This window comes from Aspergillus melleus, assembly GCF_016097325.1.
Source record: "Aspergillus melleus strain CBS 546.65 chromosome Unknown contig1, whole genome shotgun sequence".
Taxonomy (NCBI): domain Eukaryota; kingdom Fungi; phylum Ascomycota; class Eurotiomycetes; order Eurotiales; family Aspergillaceae; genus Aspergillus; species Aspergillus melleus.
The window spans coordinates 5,936,391-5,960,967 of NW_025763370.1; the positions used below are offsets into that span (position 1 = coordinate 5,936,391).

Here is a 24,577-nt window from a genome sequence, read left to right on the forward strand (position 1 = left end):
TCTCTTGTCGCGGTTCCGATACACGCGACCAGGCAACAAGGAGACTTGGATACCACAGAGGGAGGGTGACCGCAGGGCTTTTGTGGAAGAAGAAGAGGGTGAACGGCGGGGTCGGCGACGAACTTTTTTGCGGGCAAAAGCGACGGAGCGACGTGCCTACCCGAATAGGAATGGTCAGCTGCTGCTCCCGCCCCTCCGCCGTCCCATCCAATCAGCATTCCAGCCCGAGTCTGGACGGTGGACAGCCTCAGGCTGGCATTGGAATCTATACACTGTCTAGGATTCATGCGAATTCCAATAGATTCTGTTATGAAGTCAAGTCTAATTATACACCATAGTCCCCGCTAGAATATAATACACACTATACAACTGGCCCTCCTGCCTCTACTTGGCCAGGAAAGCCTGGAATGCTTTATGTTCAATCACCACGTTTCCGACCGCGCGGAGCTTCTTGCGTCCCTCTTTCTGCTTCTCCAGCAATTTCCTCCGTCGACTGACATCACTTGCATGGAGTTTGGCAAGAACATCCTTGCGGTACGGCTTGACCGTCTCACGCGCCACAACCTTGCGCCCAACGGCAGCTTGGATAATGACCTCGAACAGCTGTCGGTCGACGTGCTGCTTGAACTTGGTCACCCACTGTCTTCCAAGTCGTTCCACCTGACTGTAGTGGACGATACGTGCAACAGCATCCACGGGGGCCTTGTTGACCAGGAGCTGGAGTTTGACAATGTTGCTGGGTTGCCAAGCAGACTCCTCGTAGTCCAGTGAGGCATATCCCTTGGTACCTCCCTTCAGCTTTCCGAAGAAGTCATCGACCAGTTGCGCCAATGGCAGGTCGTACTTGAGAATGACCTGGGTTGCCGTGAAGTATTCGATGCTCTTCTGCACGCCCCGGTTGGATTCGCATAGTTCGATCACCTTCCCTAGGTATTCGTCCGGGAAGGTCAAAGTAGCAAGGACGTATGGCTCTTGTAGTTCCGCGATTTTCGTGCGCACGTCATCCTCATCGGGGAAACGAGCCGGGCTGGTAATGATCTCCTCCCTGCCGTCCTTCCAGAGCACTTTTACGGGCACGGAAGGTGGGGTGATGATGATGCTAGCACCATGTTCCTGACGAAGGCGGTCCTCGAACACCGAGCAATGCAGGGTTCCTAGGAAGCCCAATCGGAAACCTGCACCAAGGGCCTCGGAGGACTCCTTTTGCACCGTAATACTCCTATCATTGAGCATCAATTGGTTGATGCTGTCCTCCAGATGTTCGAAATGATCCGCATCAATAGGATACGCGGCCACGAAAACCATCGCCTTCGGTTCCTCGAAACCGGGAAGCGGTTCCACAGCCTTTTCGAACCCAACTTTGGTGTATGTGTCGCCGATCTTGGCTTCTTTGCTGCGCTTCATGCCGGGGTTGAAGAAGATGTATCCCACCTGGCCAGCACGAAGGACAGTCTGCGCGGTCTCGAGCGGATACATGATTCCCACCTCGCCCACGAAATATTTAATCCCAGTCGCATAGGACACGAGCTGATCTCCGGCTCGGATCTCGCCATCGAACACACGGACCAGGCAGATAACGCCTTTGTAAGAATCGTACCAGGAATCGACGAGGAGCATTCGGAGGGGTTTTTTGGAGTCACCAACGGGCCTAGGTCTTGTCAGTACTAGCATTAAAGCCAGCCCAAGTGCATAAAAACCTACGCTGGAATTTTCTCAACCACAGTTGGGAGCAGCTTTTCCACATTCAGACCGGTCTTGGCCGAAACCCCCACGGCGTTTTCGGTGTCAATTTCGAAGGATTGCCGCATTTGTTCGAGAGCCCGTTCCGGATCAGCAGACGGCAGGTCCACCTTGTTGATGACAGGGATCAATTCCAATCCCTGCGCAAAAGCCAGATAGAAGTTGGCCACAGTCTGCGCTTGGATACCCTGGCTCGCATCTACCAGCAGCAATGCGCCTCCGCAACTGGCGTAACTCCGTGAGACCTCCGCGCGGAAGTCGACGTGTCCCGGCGTATCGACAAGATGCAACAAGTAGTCCTCCCCATTGTGATTGTAGATCATGGTGCATGTCTGCGCCTTGACGGTGATTCCACGTTCCCGCTCGACGTCCAGCTTATCCAACACTTGCTTGTTAGTTCCCGGCTGGATGGTCCCCGTCAGTTCCAGCATTCGGTCGGACAACGTGCTCTTGCCATGGTCGACGTGAGCAACGATACAGAAATTGCGGTATCGGTCGATCGGGATGGCTGCGATTCTCTGCTCAAGGTCGGAAACGGGTTTGGCAGCGGCCGCTCTCGAACGAGCCGACTGGTAAACGGCGGCGCTGGTAAAGGAACGAAGGTAGTTAAATCGGGCGGATGGTGCCTTGAGAGGGCTTGCAGCTGGGCATTTCTGCACCGCGCTCAGCCATCTGGCTAACTGCAGGCATCCTCGCATCTGGAGTGCTGCAATGGCATGAGAAGGAGGAGAGTGTAAGTCAGGGTGGTCCTCTCGCGCTTGTCGATGACAACTGGATGGAGTCCGATTTGGCGGGCAAAAAAAAAGTGCGGCTCTGCGGAGAAAACGATTGGGCGGGCGGTCGATTGCTGCGGCGACTATCGGAGTAAACAAAGCGGCGCTCTTTTTTCCCTCCACACAACCTTTGCCAGGAGTCCAGACTCTCAACACCAACGGTATCGGCGGTCTTCAGCTCATTCCATCATGTCCTCGACAAAAGACAAGTCCAAGGTCCACAAGTTGTCGCTGAAAGGTAAGGCATACGGATCTCGGCGCTCGTCAGTGCGAAACTAATGTCCCCGCAGGGTCGGCGAAGCTTGTGGCTGAATTCGTGAGTAATCCTTCCAAGACAGGGATTCATATTCATGAATTATGCTGATCGTTCTAGTTTGAATACTCCATCAACTCGATCCTGTAAGCGGACGTCCATGCCAGCTCCGATTCAAATATACTCATCAATCCCGCCTTAGGTTCCAACGAGGAGTCTACCCCCCGGAAGACTTCACAACGTAAGTGTTCCATATCTCAACCAATGAACGAACATTGCGACTGACTGTTATTCAGGGTCAAGAAATATGGCCTCAACATGCTCGGTTGGTCAATATCGGTCCCTTCCACATGCCCTCTACTTACCGATCAATTCAGTCACCTCCGATGACCAGGTCAAAGCCTACATCAAGAAGATCATGTCGCAGTTGAACAAGTGGATGCTGGGAGGCAAAATCTCAAAACTCGTCGTGGTAATCACGGACAAGGAGACTGGTGAACATGTGGAGAGATGGCAGTTTGACGTATGGGACCCGGCCCGAGAAACTGCTGGCATAAACTGATAGGGATTCAGGTTCAAATACACACCAAGCACAGCAAGAGCTCCGCAGCCCGAAAAGCTGGTGATAAGGAAAACTCCGCTGCAGGGTAATTGCCATTCTACATCCAGCCATAGAAACGCAAGCTAACGCTTCTTGCCTATAGAGACGCCCCCGCCCCTGCTACCGAAGTTGTTGAAAAAACCGAAAAGGAGATCCAGGACGAAATTCAAGCCATTTTCCGACAGATTACCGCTTCCGTTACCTTCCTCCCCGTCCTCGATGGAGATTGCACCTTCAACGTGCTTGTGTATGCGGACGCAGACTCGGAAGTGCCGGTCGAATGGGGCGACAGCGACGCCAAGGAGATCAAAAACGCCGAAAAGGTGCAGCTCAGAAGTTTCAGTACGAATAACCACAGGGTGGAGACTCTCGTCAGCTACCGCCTTGCCGATTGAACTCGGCATTCTACAGTGGAATAGGGGGTGTTTTATACGGAGGCGTTAGGGATAAGACGGAGGGTTCTTTCATTTTCTTTCATTTCGGGGTTTCTGTACTATGAATTTCAAGATCTACGGCCGCAACGGCCAAACAGTTATCTATCATAACGACTAATGAATATGCATTACTTTCCTCGCTTCGTTATATTCCCTTACTATGTATACCACGGTAACTGGTCCATCTTAGGAAACCACTCATTCCCCCCCTCTCCCCCATCCCAACATGCCAACTCCTCAACCACCGGCTCCAGTCCCAGATCCCCAAAAACACTCCTCTCCATCCCCTTAGTCCACCCCCTCTTCGCTCTCTTCCCTGCCAGTTCCGCCTGAACACCATACCGATCCTCTTTCCAAAGCCCAATCCCCCTCTTCTCTTCGCCTGCTATCAACGACGCCTCCGACGTCACTTCCTCCGGCGGGTTTATCCCAATCACGTCCCCTTCGCATTGAGAACTAGACCTATGCCTATCTGCACCAGTGGGAATGGACGTGGAAGCGGAAGCAGAACAAGTGGAGACCGGAGCTAGCCCGACAGCAGGAAAATGATACTCCATGAACCTTTTCCGTTTGAATTCGTGCGTCACGATAGTAACCCGCGTCGGATAGTGCCCGGTATGTACTCGGAACTTGAGCAGCGAGAAGAGTACATTCTGGTATGAATCTGTGGCGTGTGTTTCGGTTGTTATTTGTAAGGTGTTGATCTTGTTGGAGTAGGTGAAGTAGGCGTTGTCTTTGGCGAGGTTCTACGTGCTCATGGTGAGTACGTGGTTTTGTTTCCTTTATTTTATCTGGGTATAGGTGTAAGATTGGGAATGGAAAGAGAAGGGCTTACAAGATATGAATCTCCCTCGGCGAGATCCGTCAAGGGTCTTTTTGTTGCGCCTCTATTGCGTAGATCAGTCAGCGTTAGTCATTCCATACCATATCATAAAACATAGTGTCAAAATGCAGATGATATATCCACGCATACCCGGAAAACACAAGCAGACTTTCCGGATCTTCCGCCGCAGCTTGAAGACCTGCCTTGACGTGGGCCGTGAAAGTGGGCGTTTCGCCCTTTTGGAAGGGCTCGATTAGCCTGTTTCGATTGGTTAGTCATGGGTAAATGCAGCAATGCAGTGGTGAGATCTGGGGTTTGTTTTGATCGTAGGGTTTCGAGGGTAGAGTTTTCTTTTTCTTGGTTTATGGTCATACCATTCATCCACTGAGACGCCCTTTGTTGGTCCTCCCAGGTAGATTGCATGACAGCAGACAATGATCAAGTGGGTGCATTTCTGTACGTCGAAGGTGGAAGGAAACATGGTTTTGTGGGATCCCACGGCTTCAGATTCAATATCTTACAGGTGAATCGATGTTCGAGAATAGAAAGAAATTTGTGAAATGTTTGTGGTCTGTTAGATGGTTGTGAAGCAGATGGTCCGACGAAGTATGAGTGAGCGGGAGGACTGGGCACGGATTGGAGGTGAGCGGCCCACCATATTCTAACCCTAGCTAATCCCACCAATGATAGATTATCTACTATCTTGTGTCGTCAGAGCACTACTTCATATTTGAAGTAGGGGACGTCGAGATTCAATGAGGTTTGCTTTCACTTTCACTTGAGACGGCCAAGGGTTTATGGGTAGCTAGTCTTTCTTATTGTTGCAAGGCCTAGGTCAAAACGATGACCTGGGTGCAAAGTTCTACAGGTGCACATCAGATCTACATAGGTAATATAATTTCTCGAACATTCTGAAAATAATGACTGCGTATTGCATGCATATCAAATGAGACAATCGTCCATCGCTGGATGCCACTCTAATGTAATGTACATATTTGGCTTGTCTTCTGGAGATGTCAATGTGCCTTGGCTGGGCGTCCGACCCAACCACGCGTAATTTAATCGTGAGAGGGAAAACAAAATGAGAGGAAGAGAAGCAGGAAACAAAAAAAATAATAGAGACATGACAGCTTTGCAAAATCACGAAACTCCTCCGTATTTACCCATGCACACGATGCTTTCAAGTCAGGCACAACGCTAGGTGAACAATGCCGAGTGGATGTATGTAAATCCGTGAGCACAACAAACGCCGGAATACCAGCCAGTCAAAAGCACTAACAAGGAGTGATGTCGAGTAGAGGCCTCGCATATGCAAGATTATGGTTATACATGAGTTCATAGGGGAAACTATGAGAATGAAAAGGTGAAAAAGTCACATGGGGTATCAGAAATGGGTGAATGAGAAGGAGAATAGAATGTTAGTTGAGAGGATCGTGGCGAAAGGTGCAGTCGTCTCCCTTGATGCATTTCCCTTCAGGCCAATATCGGCAGGGAACCAAACCTGCTTTAGGCTATTGTATAGTTAGCAATACGACCAGTGAATAAAGGGTTCATAGCAAACTTACGTGTCTTTTGCCGGGGCCAGGTCTACCTCTTTTAGGGTGACCATATCGATCGTCGTCGTGTCCATCATACCCATTGCCTTCACGCATACGCTTGCGATCGGGGTCCTCGTAGTTACTTTGCTGTTGAGAAAAGTTGGGGGTCGCTTGCTGATTAGGGTTGGCAATCTGAGAAATGATGGCGGCAAGGTTTGGCGCGATGTTAGGTTGCGATTGCTGAGGTTGAGGCTGCGGTGGGGGCTGGGGCATCACAGGTGGCTGTTGCATCTGTTTCTGGGCATTGATGACGGCCAGTATCTTTTGGAAATCAAGACCCTGTGTTGCGGGGGGTTGAGACACTGGAGGAAACTGGGGCATCTGCATCACTGGCGCTTGGGCGGGTTGGGCCTGCTGCTGACGGAACATGCTGATTGTTCGCTCCAGATCAGACATCGGCGCCTGTGGTGCGAGCTGAGGAGGTGGCGGTGGCGGAGTCGACTGCTGTTGTTGAGGTGCATTCTGGATGATCTTCAACAAATTCGAGATGTCGAATTGGCCGTTGTTGTTATTATTGTTGTTGTTGTTCTGCGCGCTCGGCTGGACCGGAGGCGCAGGTTTAGGGTTGATCATTGAATAATACCGCTCTTGTCGAGCCTGTAGAAAAACGAAGTCAGATGACGATAACGTAAGTTGAAAAGGTACCCTGATATGAAGACATACCTTAACCTTGTCCGGGAATTCCCCGAAATCAACCACATCCGTGACGATTTCCTCGTCGGCCGGTGCAGGTGGCTCCTTCGGTGATGGCGGGACGTCCGCTGCAGAAGTGTAAAACACCATGAGGGTTGTGGCTTCCCTATGATCCTGGGCCTCTTTTTCAGGGCTGATGGGCTGTTGGGCACCTCCGCGTTTCACAAAGTTACCGGAACGGTCTGGAGACGTGATGTTTTCATCATCGATTGCTACGGAAGTCAGTAGAATAAATATGAATCCGAGACTAAGAGATAACGTACCAGTCGGTTCATGATAGTCAAGCAGAGACTCCTCGCGGAGACCGCCATCATCATCCTCGTCCATCTCATCCATGTCTCTATGAAGTTTGAGTACGCTCCCTTCACCTTTCACATCACCCACCTCATGGTCACCGAGATGAAGTTCCTCGTCAGGATCATGCGTGAAAGTGCGAACTTGGACAAGCTGGCTATCCGGTTTCCAGGTAACCCGTAGCCTTCGCCGAGCCTCCTTCCGAAGTCTCTTCTTCCGCTCTTCTTCGGTCTCGGGCGCCTTATCCTCAGCAGGTTGAGCGGGTGCCGGATCCTTCTGTTTATTAAGGTCTGCCATTATGTCGCCGAAAGAGAATGCCGGCTTTGGAGCAGCCGGTTGAGGGTCTTTCTTTTCGGAAAGGGTGCTTCAAGGAGTTAGACACTGTAATTGACATGGCATGGGAAGACTTCTTACCTAGGCCTCGGGGCGGCGGCGGCGGCGGCGGCTCTCTCAGCATTGGAAGTACCCGGTCTTTTCGAAGCTGAGCTCAGACTTCCAAACAGATTGGTAGGTTTGGGTGCAACAATGTTGGCTTTCGGACGGGCAGCAATTGCCGCGGCGCCTTCTTGGGGTTTCTTGGCGGGACCGCTCGCGACCACGGGGTTACTGGGCTTGGAGGGATTCTTGATATTAGACGTAACCACCATCTTCTTGGTGGCAGGCAGTCCATTGTTGTCGTTCTCCCTCGCTCGTTTTGCCCCAGGGGCCTCGGTAGGTGCCATATCAGTAGAGGCGCCATTTCTGTTAGGCGACCCTTCCTTTGACCCCGGCTTCACTGTTTCTTGCTTCCGTTTGGTCGATGCGGCAGCGTTGTCCAGAATCTTTTGTGCCAAACCTCTAACCTTTGCGCCACCTTTCTTGACAAACCTGGGCAAAAGTTTGGCAACGTTGGTCTTCTGGAGGGCCTCGTCATCCATAGTGGTGAAGCGCGAAAGCAACTGTGTATTTGTTAGTTGTTTGATCAATTATTGTACATAATAATATGGGCTCACCTCAAGAAGGTGGACAGTAAAAGTTCCATCTATATCAGAAGCTTGATGACGATCCAAAAGAAATGAATACATAGCAGACACTGCGATTGGATGTTCTCCCAGCCTATAAGAGTCTGTGTCAGCATTGCGAAAAAGAATTCGAACAGACAACGCGAAATTGAGGGCAAATATGGAACATGGGTCGTCGTAATACAAGTACTCTCGGCGGCCAGTCGTTATCAGCTGGAGACTCAGTGAACCCACTAAAGCTTTTAATTATGTGGCCAAACAAGCGTCTCCGTAGCATACCGAGGCTTTCGCGCGAGTCTTGACGACGGTTCGTGTTTTTCTTTTCTTTTGTTTAAGGGACACAGCGGGACACGTATCGTCCTTGGGTGCAAAGCAGAAAAGCCACCCTTACTTATAAGCATTCCTTTAATGGAAATTACATGGGAGAGGCTTTCAATTCGTTTCTGACTTCTATGGCCATGACAACGATATGCCAGGTTCGTAGGGGGGCAGTAAAAGGAGCGGGGTGGGGAAAGAAAAAAGACATACTTCTCGAGAATCATCGGGTGGGCTCTTTCCAGAGTGGTCTTGACAACCATGTCCATTATGCGTCTTTGGGAGCCAGTCTCCTTCTTGAACTTGGCTGCTTTGTCGTTGTCGCCCTTGTTTTCCGCCATCTTCATGGCTTGCGTCTTGTCTTTCCAAGCATCCCTTACTTTTTTGACGACGTCTTTAAAGGCAACTAGAGCACTCTTGACTTTCTCGGCGTTAGGTCGTCTATTACGGGGGAACCACACAGCTCGTAACGTATCATAATTGGCAGCTGCTTCAGGCTCAGTAGGACGGGAGGGGGGTATGGGGGACTTTTCTGGGGGCTCATGCTCAATCTCGAGATCCGAGTCATCGGAGTCGCTTTCCGAGCCGGAGTATCCCGCCATTTTCCCATCAACCCTCTTACTATTCACTTTACCGGTAGCGTTCTTTGGTAGAATCTTGGTGATCTGTTTCCGTGCGTCGGCCGCTTTGATTGGCAATGGGACTGCCACGGGTTTTTGCCCTATAATCATAAATTAACTTCAGGCAGGAATATTGGAGGCTTAATATCGAACATACCGTTTGCTGGCATAAAACCTTCCACGCCCTGAGGGCGTACCGGGACGCCTTGGTTGCCAACAGCGGGCGGGACCGCCTGCAGTTGAATATCATTTCGATAAAAATCAAAGACCCTAGGTGAATAGCGGTCAGAAACGCACCCGAATTAGTTGCAGCTCGGGCCAGGTAACTTACTTCGGATCTTGGGAGCCCTGGAAGTCATTCGAGTTTACGTAAAGGTAGTTGGAAAAGGTTGGGTGTTGATTAGTGGCCTGCGGGGTGTCCAGAAATTGAGGGTTGATGGTCTGATGGCCCGGCACACTTGGGATGGGTTCGGGAAATTCATGAGAGAGTCCCAATGGGTGCTATTACGTATTAGATTAAGGCCCGGTCGGTCAATGGGGAAAAGCAGGGGAATCCTACCGCATTCTCGTCAGGAAAGGTTGTAGATAGAGGATACCCATTGATCGCATTTGAATGTGCAACCGGTTGATACTGCACTGATTGCGGTGGCGTCTGAGTCGCCTGCGGCGTGGGTGATTGAGAAAAGGTGTCTTGAACGGCCAGATGCTGGGGAGGATAATAATTGCGAGGGAATGGGAAGGTCTGGTATGCAGAATTATCCGAGGGAGTCAAGGGTCGCGAGTCAAAGGGCACCTGTCCCTGGGGAAATTGATGCAGCTGACGATATTGTCCGGGAACCCCAAATCCATGAGGACTTCCCGATGGCAGGATCGGCTGGTGATGCAGCGAATTGGCACGCCAGGACTGATTTGCAGCCGAAGGGTACATGCCATGACCATGCTCTTGCTGAGGCGGCAACGGCGTTGTTTGCTGCGGATGTTGTTGACTGAAGACCGGGTGGTCCCAGCTAATGCCCATCGGTTGCTGTTGCGGCGGTGGTTGTTGTGGCTGTGGGGGCTGCTGGAGCCGTTGCGGTGCGGGATGTGCATGTTGATCGGAGCTGGGAATACACAAGGCATCAAGGTTGTTCCAATAATCCGGTGCCGAGCCAGAGTTTACGGGAGCACGGGGCAAGTCGCGCAACATATTCTGCGGAGTGGACTGCTCCATCCTGCCGTGGTGAATGCCCCTCCAACTGGAGTGAACGAGGAATCAACGGAGAATAGAATGTATGGGCAGTACGTATTTTGAAGGAACCCGTCTGGGGAGTCACATGCACCCACGTGCTAGTGTCGCCCAAACAGGCAAAGATCGAGCAGCGTCCCTTTTGGGATAGATGTTCCAGGGGTGGGGTCGTCGGAAAGAGTGGTGATTGGTCAATTCCGATCGCTCCCACCGGCGTGGTTTGTCAGCCGTGGAAAAGACGCCGCTGAGGTGGGCGGTCAGGCGATTCCCGACAAGAGGGAGAGTTGTAGGACACCTGAGGGATACCTGAGGAGCTTCGGAGGGGGCAACAGGTTCGTCTTCTTAGGAGACCGTCAGAATTGGCACCGTTATTTTCTTTTTTTTTCTTGTTTTTGCTTTTCTCCTTAGGAGAAGAGACGTCCACGTTGTGTCGGGCCCAATTCGCACCCTTTCTTTTTAAGAAGAAAAAGAACCGTGCTTGAATGCAACAAGTTGGCCAAACTCCGCGAATACACCAGGTACTCCGTATAGTAGACGTAAGATAAATCCGGTCGCCTCTTCCTTTGGGCACCCCGGTTTCTGCTTCAATCTGCTTCTTGCCTGCACTGCTCACTTCTGGTCCGATTGTACCCTCTTAATCTTCTTGATGCCTTAAGAAATCCACCAGGTTCACGCTTTTCGCCAGGGCAGCTGTCTCTGCTTGTTCTTCACCTATGATCTGCCTTTTTGTTTTAAAAGAGATGGAAGGATGGGGTTCTCATACAAAGAACCACACTGTGCTGTAGTTAAGCAGCATAGTCATTCGCATTACGAGGAGAGGTGTTGGAAGGGAATGGGGGGAAGGGGCGTGGTTGGAGGTGGTGAGACTGAAAAAAAGCTCGGTTGGGCGCCTGCGGTCCCTTTACCGGCGGCCTGGGGACACGTGATGCTCACGCGGGCGGGATTATGTCAGCCCTCATCAAACGGGAAGCTCCTCAGGATGCCAGGTGGAGAGTGCGTGTAGTTGGTGGATCGTGCTAAAGACAGCAAGCCTACGTATGTCCCTGGCCCTGGATTCGCATGAATCCTCGACGGTCGTTTTGATTCAATTCACCTAGTTCCATTTATCGGGGACAACACTGGTGCATTCACTCCCGGATACATGTCATGAATTTGGTCCAATTCGGACAATCATCGTGAATACTGTTCTGGGGTGCAAGCTCAATTAACTACAACAATGGCGTCGCATCCTATGTCGCTGCGAGACCGTCAGGTCGGTAGGTTCCCTATACCTCTCCCAGTCCATGGCTGAGTTGTCGCCAATACTAACAGCTGTCCAGCCTCTATCCAGAAGATCCTCAACCTGAATCACGATACGAGTTCCGCGGAGGACGGCTCCCATGATCCCGCCGGTCAGGGTCTCATCTCACACTCGACCCCGATCTTGAACGAGGATGGAGATCCGATCTGGAAGGTGTTGGTGTTCGATAACATGGGCCGGGACGTCATCAGCAGCGTGCTTCGTGTCAATGATCTGAGGTCGTGGGGGGTGACGATCCATCTGTATGCTCTTCTCCCAACCCAGGACCCTAACAGCCGACTAACGAATCTCTTCATAGCAACATCAATTCCACTCGATACCCAATCCCCGACGTCCCCGTTGTCTACCTCCTCGAACCTACTCCGGCCAACATCCAGGCGATTACAAGAGATCTGTCCCACGGACTGTACACCCCCGCTTACGTGAACTTCCTATCCTCCGTGCCTCGGCCCCTTCTAGAAGACTTCGCCTCGGAGATCGTAACATCTGGTGCGTCGGAGCATATTGCACAGGTGTTTGATCAATACTTGAACTTCATCGTCGCCGAGCCCGACCTATTCAGTCTTGGTCTGGGCAAGGATGCCTATTGGAAGATCAACAGCGCGCAAACAAGCGATGAGGACCTAGATAACATTGTGGACAAGATCGTCAGTGGCTTGTTCAGTGTCAGCGTCACTATGGGTATGTTGCACAGCTCATGTATGAAAATCTCCAATGTTCTAACTAGAGGCAATGCGCAGGCGCAATCCCAATCATACGGTGTCCCAAAGGTGGTGCTGCGGAACTAATCGCAACCAAACTCGACCGGAAACTACGAGATCACATTCTGAATTCCAAGGATAACCTGTTCTCCAACAAGAAGTCCTCACCTGGCGTCCCTTCCTCTCGACCGGTTTTGATCATTGTCGACCGCAATGTGGATCTAGTCCCGATGTTGTCGCACTCCTGGACATACCAATCCTTGGTTCAAGATGTTCTTCAGATGCGTCTGAACCGGATCACGGTAGAAACCGCGGCGGACGAATCGAACCCAGCACGCGGCGCCACGAAAAAAGCATATGATCTCAACAGCAACGACTTCTTCTGGAAACGGAACGCCGGTGCTCCATTCCCTCAGGTGGCGGAAGACATCGATGCCGAACTCACGCGGTACAAGGAAGATGCAAACGAGATTACCAAGAAGACCGGCGCTTCTTCGATCGAGGATTTGCAGAACGACACGAGCGCATCGGCGCAGCACCTCAAGGCCGCCATCACCCTTCTGCCGGAGCTGCGAGAGCGCAAGGCCATTCTGGATATGCACATGAACATCGCCACGGCGCTCCTCAAGGGCATCAAGGACCGCCAACTCGATAACTTCTTCGAGCTGGAAGAGAACATCACCAAGCAGACCAAGGCCCAGATCTTGGAATTGATCAATGACCCCGCCAAGGGCAACGAGCCGTCGGACAAGCTCCGGCTTTTCCTCATCTGGTTCCTCAGCACCGAGACCGAGCTGTCCCGTGGTGACATGAGCCAATTTGAGGAAGCTCTCACACGCACGGGTGTCAAGGACGTCAGCTCCCTTGCCTACGTCAAACAGGTGCGAGAAATCACCCGCATGACGATGATGACCACGGCCGCCCCCCAACAACAATCGTCAGACATCTTCCGTGGCTTCTCATCGCTCTCCAACCGACTCACCGACCGCATCACCTCCGGTGCCTTAGGCGCCAACTTCGACTCGCTCATCTCCGGCGTCAAGAACTTCCTCCCCGCCAACAAGGACCTGACCCTCACCAAGATTACCGAATCCATCATGGACCCCACCGCCGCCTCTAGTTCCGCGATCGCCAAGACCGAAAACTACCTTTACTTCGACCCCCGCAGCGCCAACGCCCGTGGCGCCATGCCTCCTGCCTCCGCGTCCCGCAACGCCCCGTCTTCCGGATCGATGGGCGGCGCAGGTCCCGGCACCGGCGCCAGCTTCGGACAACGTCGTCAAGCCTTCAACGAAGCCATCGTCTTCACCGTCGGCGGCGGCAGCATGGACGAATACGGTAACCTACAGGGCTGGGTGGCTCAGGGCAGTGGACAACCGGGTGGCGACGGCGCAGCAGCCGGAAACCGGCCGGCCGGCCCAACCAGCGGCCCTAGGCGTAGAGTCGTTTACGGCAGTACGGACTTGATGAACGCCAACGAGTTCTTGGAAGAGTCTTTGGCTAAGCTGGGAAAGGAAAGCTAATGGTGTATGTAGTCTGTTTCACTTTCCATCTCTTCATGTCTTATCTGCCCTTCTTTCTTTCTTTTTTTTTTTTTTCTGCAATAATAAGGGGGTTCTTTACTTTTCTTTCTGCGTGGTTACGGTTACGCATACGAATCAAGCAAAATAGAATTTGTCGAGTGGATTTATAATTAATGAAGTCGATTCTCGAACTCCTTTTGCGTGTCTGTCTAATTAACTTTCCGGTTCTACCCCTTTTACTCCCTTAGTAACTACCCTAACAGAGGAAATGCTGGGTATATATGCCTCCCAGCTTCATCTCCTGGGACACTATCAGTTAGTAGATCGAATGGCAAAGTGCCAAACCGTCATCCTATTAGATTGTTTACAAAATGAACTAGTTACTGGGTGCAATCAAACCTCAAGGAGCCAGATAGATAGGTAAGTAGGTAAGTATTATTGTATCACTAATCTCCCGTAAGACAGGAAAGCCTCTCAAACCGTAATGCAAGACGAACAAAAGAAATTGATGCAGAGCGAAGAAAGGAAAGATGGAGTATTAGATGATGGAACGGAATAGAAGAGCCATGGAAAGGGCAAACGAAATAGAAAAAGGAAAATTGAGAAGATGCGATGGAAAGTGCAAGTTAGGTAGTGTGGGCATACCACGGTAAGAGAATGTCTAGAATGGAGGTCAAAATAAAACAGAAGGATTGAGAGAAACGAACGTCTCCAACGTCACATTACCACCAACCCCGAGCTTGTCTGAGGAGTATTCGACCGTTCGAATCAAGTTGTTCCCCTTTGTTCTTGTTCATCCCATCCCCTTTCCATCGATGAACCTAGTGCATGCACGAACACGACCATGATCTCACATGACCATCTAGACATCGCCCTTCTTCTCCTTCCGAACACTACGAACCGAGATATCATGCTCAATGGCTATGCCATAACCCTGTTCCGCCTCGTCCTCATTCTTCCTCAAGACCTGCTGCAAGGAGCTCGGCGCTTTGGGCGACACCTGATCAGAGTAGCAGACCGTGGTGCTTGGTTTCGTGCTAGACGAGGTAGACATGGACATTTGTTTGCCGCCGCTGAAGGTGAGTCCATTCCAGAGGTTTGCACGCGAGGTGGATGCTCCGGTGCTGGATTGCGAGAGGGTCGTGCTGGCCCAGATGTTGGAGAGAGGAAGGGAAAGGGTGACTAGGGTCAGGACGTTGGAGGATAGCTCGGGCACGTTCACGACGTATTGGAGGATGGAGAAGATGGCTGGATGTTGTTAGTCTTCCTGGTTTGTTTATGGGTTGGCCGGTAGGGTAGATGCGGTGGGTTGGATGAAGGAGAGGGAACGTACCTGGAATCACCAAAGTCTGACATCCCATGATGAAAATGACTTTCATAGGACCGAACTCCCTAACACCGAGCCTTTTGCGGAGATGGATGGCGAAGCCAAGTTTGACGACGAACACGGCACAGAAGATGCAGATGCTGATTGTCAGGGTGATGTTAGCTGCACTTTCCAGCCATTGAAGACTGTGAGGAACGGCAGCTTCCATGATGAGCATCGAGTTTAGGACCATGAGTGTGAAGCGGAAGCCCAGGGCCAGAAAGGCGATCACGCTCAACGCAACCACCAGGGAGCGGCGATAGCGACGACGGAGATTTGCGCATACGACCTCGACCTGGAGCAGCAAGGACGCTTCAAAGCAGATCAACTGCAGAGTAGGGAAGACGGTGCCCAGGACAGAACCGGCGTATGCAGATCTCGGCACTCTGGAATAGTCGCCTGAGAAATAAGGGTAGAGGCGCACGAAAGCCCCGGAGAAGAAGGTGACCTGGCAGACGGTACGACCGATGTTGCAGAGCAAGGCGGAAGCATTCAGGGCAAACACGGCCGAGCCACGCTTCTCGGGTCTGGTGAGCAGCAGCAGGATGACAAAAATGGCAATGGAGGCACCGAGCTGGGATGCGTAGTTGATGCAGCTGCGGATGCTGTACTGGATGAGGTTGGTGTCGACTTCGTCAACCGTGACCACAAACGGAGTGCCGTCCGCGTAGCGGAAGGTCAAAGGCTGGTTGAACGGGTCAAAATCCGAGTCGCTGTTTGCCATGATGGATTGATTGTCCACGCTCGAGCTGAGGGGAAAGGAGATGGCTTGTATGCGATATGCTGTACGACGTGGGAGCGAGTCGCGTGGTAGTCCGGGATGAAATTGTTTGCTTTCGATCAGAGAAACACGAAGGGAGAAGCGGGATAGAAGAGTTAGAAAGAAGATTGGATTTGTATAGAAAAGCCCTCCATGATAGACATTCGAGGCGAAGAAATTCCATGTGAATCTCAGCATTGTCGCCCCCGTCTGGCCGCTCAGGCACTTATTCTTGGAGGTTCATGGAGTGCAACACCTGAAACAAACAATGTATGTAGAGACCTTAAAGTCAGGTGTAACAATACTAACAGTGCAGGGGGCTTAAGACAATGGCATGACCAAGACTTTGTCTAGCTGGGTGACAAAGGTGACTGGGACTGCGATGTGGTAGCTAAGACCAACAATATGAAGCTGCAACAGAAGAACAATATCAAGACGGGACGCCCCGAACATGGCGCTTGCAGATGGAGTTTATTCACACCACATGCACCATCAGAGTCCGAGACTCCACACCCCTGAGGCGTAGGTGTCACTCTGGGACCGAGTCACTAATTAGACACGGGTGAATCATGGCCGTTTTTTGCTTCATGTGGCTCTAGTCGTCTCGTGTGAGTTGACACGGGAATCTTGGAGGGTACATCAGTCCCTACTCATTCCAAGATTGGACAGGCATCAAGGAAAAGGAGTCATCGTGGCGGCACAGGCAAATTAGAGGTATCACCCCAGTCTCCGCGATGAAATCGGTCGTTCTGTCGGTTTCCGTCTGGGCGCCACGCAGTACTTATGTTTGGTGTTCACATGGAAAGGTGGTCAGCAGACCAGACTGGCTCAGGCTCTTCTGGAAGCATTGTCAGGTCTGGCAAGCTGAACCACTGCATTCTGTGGGGGACAGCTGGGGTTAATGATAGGGGGCCGAGGAACTGGCCTATCAATCTCGCGTTGTGTTGCAGGAGCTATTGAAGACCACCAACTTCGCCTAAGATGGTTACATCAGCGTGTCAAATTGTGTTTTGTCATTTGAAAGATTGAGCGATTAGGCAGATTTGTCAATGTGCTTATAATGTATTATGGTAGCAAACAGCTCTTGACCGTATTGAGCACCTCGGCGCTAGCAATGGGGGCAATAGAGGTCATGGGGGAGACCCACCACCTCTGGATAGACTGCAGGGTTTGGAATGTAGTTGTATATCTATCTCTAATGGGCCGTCGCATCAATCGACCCGGGCCCAAAAGATGAAAGATGAGAGTTGCAGTTGAAGTCGAAGTCGAACGCGAATTGGAGATATAGATCGGCTGAGTCAGCCCCGCGTGACCAACCAAACCACCACCAATTCGTGTCCAAAGCTCCTTGAAGTTGCATGCTGCAGGTTCTGGATGCTTTCTTGCAAGGATTGATTATCTTGACTTCGCTCGATCATTTCCCTCGTCTTACATCTTTTCTTGCCGGCAGTCCGCAGCTCTCAGTCCGAATCTTGGCCCACCGGACGAAGCCAAGACCACTGCGGGGAGCCGATCGATGACCCTCGCGATCTCGTCACCTCCAAGCTCCCAGTCAATCATGCTCTCTGTCTTCGCACCTGCTCCGTCAACATGGCTGCGGTGCCGCAGAGGACGCTCAACTGGCTCTACAGTGTCCTGATTAGGGTATCTCACACCAGAAACTGTTCGGTTCCGTTCAATCCATGCTAACTCTCGCCAGGATCACTACGATTCCAGGCAGACTTATCAAGACCCCAACCGAACCTATTACGATGTCGCCAACGTGCTGGCCCAGTATCCATCCTTGTTTCCACGAACGGAGGTGTACAGTGAGTTCTCCAATGTGTCGCAATGCAGAATGAAACAGAAAAGACCCGATACTAACTACGCGTCTCGATCACTTCCAGCCTACGAGACCGGTTTCTCGGCCCTCCTACTCCAACTCTCGGGGACACTACCAGTGACATTTCGTGGCACCGTATACAAATTCCCGGTAGTACTATGGGTTCCCAATACCTATCCTCGCGAGCCACCCATTGTTTACGTCTCACCGACGAAGGATATGGCGGTTAGGGTTGGTCAGCATGTGACGTTGGAAGGGAGAGTCTATCATCATTATCTGGCACACTGGGCAGGGGCGTGGGAGGTGGGTGATAACTTCATGGATGGATCATACTGGGTGTGGCCAGACCACTGACGCATCATCGCAGAGATCATCGCTAGTCGACCTCGTCTCAATACTCCGAGAGGTGTTCGCCAAGGAGCCGCCCGTCCAGTATAAGCAGCAACAGCAGATACCCCAGCGACCTCAACAGCCACAACAAGTGCAAGCGCCGCCGCCTCGTCCTCCTCTTCCTCCAGAGCTTGGACCTCCAGCACATGCGTCTCCGACGACGCCGAGCGTACCTTCACCCCAGCCAGCAGCTCAGGCACCTCCTCCGCCTCCCCCGAAACCGGGCCAAGTAGTCAGTCCCGAGCAGCAGCAGCGAAGCACCCCCACATGGCAGAAAAACACCCCTCCCCCGATCCCTCCACTTCCACCAAAGGAGCAGGATCTCCGAAGAATATCGGTTCATCAGCATGCGGGTGTTGGCAGTCCCGGGAGTGGCCATCCGCAGTATGTTCCTGAGCGAGGTGGAGCACCAGAAGGACCGGCGAGTCCATATCATTATCATCCTCAACACCAGGCTCCCGTGACGCAGCCAATGCCGGCGCATACGCAAGGTCCAGCTCATCCTCCACTTGGCAATGGTATGGCCGCACATCCTCTATCTCAGAGTTTGCCACCTAGAGCGCATCCGCAACCGCCGCATATCCCACCTCAGCAGGCTTCGCCTCATCATGCGACATATCAACAGGCAGGCGCACAGTATCAGCATCCACTGCCGCATCCAGCTGCTGCGCATCCTTCCCCTCGCGCGCTCCACCATACCATCCCCGTTCCGCAACCTGCAGCGCAGCCGAAAAAAGAAACCCCCGACCTCCTTACTTCACCCTTCGAACTCGAACTCCCCTCGATTGCGCCCACCGGCCCGGCGCCCCCGATCCCTCCGAATCCCGAAAAAGACGCTCTCCTCCAAGCCGTGTCCAAGACTCTAGCCGAAACCCTCCAGACCAATGTCGCCCAGTCCGAAACCGCCGCTCACTCCCTTCTTTCGCAATCGCAATCCCTGCATGCCGCCGTCGCCACCCTGCAAGGCGAGATCTCCTCGCTGAACAAGTTCAACGCAACCTTGCAGTCCAACTCCTCCGTCCTGCAGCAGTCTCTCCACCGAGCCGACGCCGTCATCGCCGACGCCCAGACCCGTATCTCCTCGTCCACCGCGCCGGCGCAATCCAGCTCCGACCCCACCCCCTCCGGACTCCCTCCCATCGACGAAGTCCTCGTCGCCCCTACCGTCGTCGGCAAACAACTCTACGACCTCGTCGCCGAAGAGCGCGGCATCCAACAGGCCATCTACGCTCTCCAATCCGCCCTCGTAAAGGGCGTCATCGGCGTGGAGACTTGGTCGCGACATACGCGCGGTCTCGCGCGCGAAGCGTTCTTGAAACGCGCCTTGATTCGGAAAATCGGTAATGGTATGGGTCTGGAAGATCATCCTCACCCTTAGCTATCATTGTCAACTTCTCTTATATTGCGTCTTTCTCGGTTCGTCGATCTATCTATCTATCGATGCTATTGGTTCTGTTCTAGATATATTGCATCGTGATCTGGTCTGGTTGCTATCCGGCTCCTGCGCTTGTATATACCTCTCTGTCTATCTATCTCTCTATCCCCATGATTTCTCCATATGCAATTAGCTTCCTCCTTAATCTTCATCCTTCATCCTTTTCTCTGGTCCTGATTCTAGCCCCGTCCCGGTTCTAGTAGAATGCCATAAATGTCCGTTAAAGAACAAACAAATAAGATCTTATGCATAAATGGAGCTCACCGGCTAGAACGTAACATCATACACTTATGTGGTGGTGTACTCGCTATCTGTTCACTCAGTCGTATTGTCTTGACTACTATATATATGCGGAAGGCGAACGGCATATTTTACTATTACACTGCTATCTCATGTACTTACTGGGGTTTTCTTAGTAAGGTCCTTGTATGACTTATTCATTGAGAGACTCGGTGTGGTTGTGATAATGCCCATAGTCATGTGACATGGATGGATTCGCGACAGGGTGGGCAGCAGGGTTCAGGATAAATATACATGCACACCACATGGATACGATACATAGTTACAACGAAGCGGATACAAACGTCGAAAGGGCAGGCAAGAAACCCAACAGGCCGTCCTTTATTCCTAAGATAGATCAAATCAAAAAGCTCAATTGTTCATAGATACAAAGAAGTGGAGGACCAAAGAAAAATATCAAAAACATGGCTTCTATCAAGGCGGTCGGGATCCAACCCGACTAAGCAGCTTCCTGTTTGCGCCGATCACAAAGTATATAGAGAAAACGATCCGGGGAGGTATAAAAATGAAGGAATGAAAGGTATAGATAAGATATCAAAAATGAATGGGAATGGTATATTGCTTCTTTACTTTATTTATTTAACCTCGTTCGCGTCGGAAAATGGACTCTCGACACGAGCGGGAGGAGGACCTCTGCTGCTTCGGTTGGATCGAGTACCATCGTTGGTCTCCAGGTGAGACGACGTTCGTGACGTTCGTCGCGTATCGGCCTCTGTTGTGAGTTGGTCCGTGAAAGGACCTTGGTTGATAGCGGGCGAATCCTCGATCACGGTCGGTGCTCGCGACTGTGGTTCAGATTGGGCGGTCTCGCTAGGTTTGGCATCGCTGGGGGTGGGTCGAGAGGCGTCGGCTTCGTCTTCTGACGAGCTGGCGTCGAATCCAGAGGTGGACTGGTCGGCTGCTTTGTTGGGAGTAGAAGCGCTCGATTCTGACCGCTCGGAAATCGTCTGCACTGCGGGGGACTTGGTGTCGTTCTTGTTCACGTTCTTCTTCTTCGAAGATCCTCTGACCATGACCGGCTTGGCAACCATGGTCCGCGCCACGATCGAACTGTTGGCGTTAGGGTTGGCAACGCCCGCCTTGGCGAGTTGAGCCTGCGTGATTGCGGGAACAGCAGGTGCGTCGGGTGCCGCCTGAACCGTCTGAGGGGGATCGTTAGGTCCGTTGTGGATGCTGACGACGGCAGCTCGGGTACGCATGGCTTGCTGCGCAGGCATAGGGCTGACAATGGCGTTGTTGCGGTAGATCGTGGTGGCAACGCTGCTGCGCAGGCTGGGTGCAATGCTCTGGCGCTCCTGCGTCGTCATGTCGGACCAAGACGAGTCGCGCAAGTCACCGGGCATAAAGAAATGCTGATCCGGGTGAGCACCAGGAAGCGGGGGAACAGGAGGCACGAGCGGGGTTTCCGGGGGTGATCGGTTGGTAACACCAGGGATGTAGGCAATCTGGATGACGTTGGATGCGCGGGTGAGGACGGTAGAGGCGATAGAATGGGTCGATTTTCTGGAAGGGTTGGCAGATGGCGATGTGGACGATTTTTCGCCGTCGGCGGCGGCTTGCTGAGCGTACTCCTTACGCTTCTTGCGAATGAAGAACCACCATACTAGGAACGTAACGATTGCAACAAAGGCGACACCACCGATGACACCACCTGCAATGGCACCCGCATTGTTTCCACCCCCTGACGAGCTGCCCCCGGAGTTCGAGTCGCTGGGGGATGGGATACATTTCGTAGTGGCACACTGGTCGCAAGACTGACTGACCATGGTACAGGTGTAGCCGTCATCGCAAGTAGGGCATGAGGGCGCAGAGTCCGAGCATTTGACACATCGCTTAAAGATGGATCGTGAAGAGAGGACTTTGGGAAGGGATCCATTAGTAGAGCAACAAAAGATGGTTTTGGACGAACAAGCATACCGTTAGGAGAGGAAGACGGGTTGGTAGAATCGAAAGCCATGATGGATGGTGTAAAGGACTGAGGATGGGAAGTTGAGGAAGGAAAAGAGAGGTGGAAAGAGATCAAAGGTCGTGAGAGGAAAAGACAGGACGGTCAAAGAAAAAGAGAGCGACGGGCCGGTCAACGGCGGAAAGAGCGTGAAAGAAGACGGTTCAAAAGAGAGTGGGATGCTCGAGTAGACGTCCAGTCGTGAGCGTTATCGCTAGTTCATACAAAAAAGAGATATTCAAAAAGCAAACGTCTTTACTGAAGCGAGTGAACGAAAGTGTTGATAAAGATGTCGAGGTAAACGCAGGCAAGACCGGTCATAGTTCTTCGAGATGGCGAGGTACTGGGAATATCGAGAGAGTCGCTCTAGGGATTCTTCCAGTCAAGCGTGTTGGCGAGTCACCGCGATGGACGAGTCAAACCCGGAACATTGATAGGCTGCTTCACGGAAGTCGGGTAAGTCGACGTCGGGAGTACACGCGATGCGGCTGCCAGGTACCACCGCAGTGACAACGAGGCTCAGGGGAAAGTATCCGGTGGCTGGATAGACCTCCGCGGGGAAAGGGTGTATAAATGGAGGGGGTGTAGCAAGAGAGAGGGGGAAGGGGAAGGGAATGGAGGAAAGAAATCAAAAGAAAGGATGAAGGAGGAATGAGGAATGAGGAAATGAGGAATCAGACGGGACGGGAGAGAGCGAGAGAGAGAGAGAGAGGAAGAAGGAGGGTGGGTTGCGGGTGGAGTGCCCACTGCGAGCCAGACCTTTTGGCTTTCGCTTCGCAGCCACGTCGTTACGCCCACTTGAACCGTTCTTATCGCCACGGCATGCACGGTCGAGAGACGGGCAGTTATCCATTGTTGTTGATGATTCCTCTCAGTAAGCAATTCAACTACACGACCGGTGAAGACGTTGGTCGTTGACAGAGTTTGTTTATTCTTTTCTCTCTATCCGTGGTAAACATTCCTCCTTTTTTGGTACTTCCCAAACACTGGCCGGAGTATACTAGAAATAGTAAATTGTTCCGTGGTACCTGGAACGGGTACGAGTGCGACGCATGGAAGGACAGAACCCAAGTAGGATGTACGGAGTAAGGATGCCTTCAATCCAAGCAGGAACGAACAGTGGTACTTTAGACAGGGCAGTAATGTGCATCCCGCCCGTCATCCCGATGATGCCCCTGACATAGGAGGAATCCTTTCCTTACTGCGTACGGAGTACTCCGTGTATGCACTACAGAAGTGCGTGGGCATAGGCAGCCCCTGGTCCAGACCGGCCCACGTTCCTCCCGGGAGATTACGCCCTCCCCCGGCGTCCAATCAGCGGGTCAGCCACACCTCCTCGTTGGCCTCAGGAACGTAAGATTTATTCGTCTTCATTTTATTTCGCATGTAGACTGTAGTAGTCACCTATAATTATTTATTAACTAGTTAATTATTCCGTGGACCGTCATCGAGTCTCGATCTCGGGGTCGACTTGGATAAAGTCTGGCCCGATGGTGTACAAAGAAGTGGCATGTCTTTACTCCGTGAGCACTAGCCACCACGCTGCACAGGGCCATGCAATGCGCCATTTTCCTTGGAGGACCGCTTATTAGCACCGTAGATCCGGAAGGGAGAATGATGTCTGAACTGTCAATATAATTTGAAACGTCCAAGGAACTCAACCCCATGGATCATCTACGGTTCCTAGAATTGATCATGTTTCAACAGCCGATCAGGGCTTTTCCGCCCCGCATCGGCCATTTGAGAGTTGAACTTGGCGACCGCGCTGATTCATTATTTGTTGTGCCACTGGTGACAGGATTTATAGTTTGGTCTATGTTTATATATAGACTTTTTTTTCTTCTGTACCTTGCGAGTCGGTGGTTTGATAATTTGTTATACCGTCAGGAGCGAAGAACTAGAATATACATCACTTCATGTAGGAGTTGCTCCCAGGGTCGACATACTATATATATCTCATCCCCATGTGTTCGTAGTCGGATTCTCCAACACCAACGATCGGCAGGGATTGAGGAATATAGTTTGAATTGTACTATTGTAGTGTTCCCGATACTTTCTGTTTCGAAATTAGTTCTCTCTATTTTGAGTACATGTAGAACTTCGCACGGCCCATCTGTAGGCGTCTACGGCGTCGGTGCCTGAGGTGTAAACTGCCAAGCTTCGCGCCGTTTGCCCGGTCCTTCTATGAGCATTTCGCGTCCATCCAAGTCCTTTTTCTTCCTCCAACGACCAATCCGTTTTGGCTATTCAATTGACCATTTGGCCACAGTGGCGGGCACTTCACACCTAGAACTTCCATTCATCGATATACATACCATACACAAATGCATCGGTGCCACGGACTTGACTATGACTAAACTGATGCCAGTAACTAGAATCGTTCTCTACAAGCAAACATCAAGCTGCGATATGACGTCCATAGTGTGCACATTCCATACATGTAGATTGCATCATTGCATCATTGCCAATTTTCTTTTTCTTTTCCGCGGCGGCCAGATTCCGAACGGTAACCCTTGCCTCTCGCGTATTACAGGGAATAAAATATAGAAGTATGTACTGTACACCATGTGACTGGACAATTGAATGCTACTGTACAATGTAACAAGCCATGTAGAAGGGTTACATGCGTGGAAAAACACGGACAGGGATATGGATATGTGTGTGG

At 51.7% G+C, this 24,577-nt stretch overlaps 8 protein-coding genes across 8 annotated transcripts; 3 read left to right on the plus strand and 5 right to left on the minus strand.

Annotated features, from left to right (window-relative positions):
- Positions 1-67: 67 nt before the first annotated feature.
- Positions 68-2,515, minus strand: GUF1 (GTPase GUF1). Its single transcript, XM_046083743.1, has 2 exons — positions 1,702-2,515; positions 68-1,648 (listed from the first exon to the last, which is right to left on the minus strand). Exons 1-2 carry the CDS (start codon positions 2,436-2,438, stop codon positions 385-387), a joined length of 2,001 nt encoding a protein of 666 aa, XP_045939706.1. The 5' UTR covers positions 2,439-2,515; the 3' UTR covers positions 68-384.
- Positions 2,516-2,702: 187 nt separating this feature from the next.
- On the plus strand, positions 2,703-3,762 carry MAD2 (spindle checkpoint protein MAD2; the record flags this gene model as incomplete). Its single annotated transcript, XM_046083744.1, has 8 exons — positions 2,703-2,751; positions 2,804-2,829; positions 2,887-2,912; positions 2,969-3,007; positions 3,063-3,091; positions 3,144-3,289; positions 3,340-3,413; positions 3,471-3,762. 8 exons carry the CDS (start codon positions 2,703-2,705, stop codon positions 3,760-3,762), a joined length of 681 nt encoding a protein of 226 aa, XP_045939707.1.
- A 197-nt stretch (positions 3,763-3,959) lies between these two features.
- On the minus strand, positions 3,960-5,105 carry LDX57_002101 (DUF218 domain protein; the record flags this gene model as incomplete). The annotated part of the gene is made up of 4 exons (XM_046083745.1): positions 3,960-4,547; positions 4,637-4,688; positions 4,775-4,882; positions 4,999-5,105. The coding sequence occupies 4 exons, from the start codon at positions 5,103-5,105 to the stop codon at positions 3,960-3,962; spliced, it is 855 nt and encodes a 284-aa protein (XP_045939708.1).
- A 937-nt stretch (positions 5,106-6,042) lies between these two features.
- On the minus strand, positions 6,043-10,355 carry LDX57_002102 (uncharacterized protein; the record flags this gene model as incomplete). The annotated part of the gene is made up of 10 exons (XM_046083746.1): positions 6,043-6,135; positions 6,190-6,819; positions 6,886-7,127; positions 7,179-7,573; positions 7,624-8,147; positions 8,202-8,304; positions 8,739-9,246; positions 9,303-9,415; positions 9,477-9,646; positions 9,705-10,355. The coding sequence occupies 10 exons, from the start codon at positions 10,353-10,355 to the stop codon at positions 6,043-6,045; spliced, it is 3,429 nt and encodes a 1,142-aa protein (XP_045939709.1).
- Positions 10,356-11,586: 1,231 nt separating this feature from the next.
- Positions 11,587-13,894, plus strand: sly1 (syntaxin-binding protein; the record flags this gene model as incomplete). Its single annotated transcript, XM_046083747.1, has 4 exons — positions 11,587-11,626; positions 11,690-11,912; positions 11,969-12,351; positions 12,411-13,894. The coding sequence occupies 4 exons, from the start codon at positions 11,587-11,589 to the stop codon at positions 13,892-13,894; spliced, it is 2,130 nt and encodes a 709-aa protein (XP_045939710.1).
- An 862-nt stretch (positions 13,895-14,756) lies between these two features.
- On the minus strand, positions 14,757-15,984 carry preB (alpha-factor pheromone receptor STE2; the record flags this gene model as incomplete). Its single annotated transcript, XM_046083748.1, has 2 exons — positions 14,757-15,142; positions 15,228-15,984. The coding sequence occupies 2 exons, from the start codon at positions 15,982-15,984 to the stop codon at positions 14,757-14,759; spliced, it is 1,143 nt and encodes a 380-aa protein (XP_045939711.1).
- A 2,180-nt stretch (positions 15,985-18,164) lies between these two features.
- Positions 18,165-19,610, plus strand: STP22 (putative endosomal sorting complex protein TSG101; the record flags this gene model as incomplete). The annotated part of the gene is made up of 1 exon (XM_046083749.1): positions 18,165-19,610. The coding sequence occupies one exon, from the start codon at positions 18,165-18,167 to the stop codon at positions 19,608-19,610; it is 1,446 nt and encodes a 481-aa protein (XP_045939712.1).
- Positions 19,611-20,542: 932 nt separating this feature from the next.
- Positions 20,543-21,924, minus strand: OPY2 (uncharacterized protein; the record flags this gene model as incomplete). Its single annotated transcript, XM_046083750.1, has 2 exons — positions 20,543-21,825; positions 21,885-21,924. The coding sequence occupies 2 exons, from the start codon at positions 21,922-21,924 to the stop codon at positions 20,543-20,545; spliced, it is 1,323 nt and encodes a 440-aa protein (XP_045939713.1).
- Positions 21,925-24,577: the final 2,653 nt, after the last annotated feature.

Bases quoted from the DNA above. Each gene is read 5' to 3' on its own strand.
- GUF1 (XM_046083743.1), bottom strand. From the start codon at position 2,438: ATGCGAGGATGCCTGCAGTTAGCCAGATGGCTGAGCGCGGTGCAGAAA. The intron at 1,649-1,701 runs GTAGGTTTTTAT...GACAAGACCTAG, and splicing joins GTGGTTGAGAAAATTCCAGC to GCCCGTTGGTGACTCCAAAA.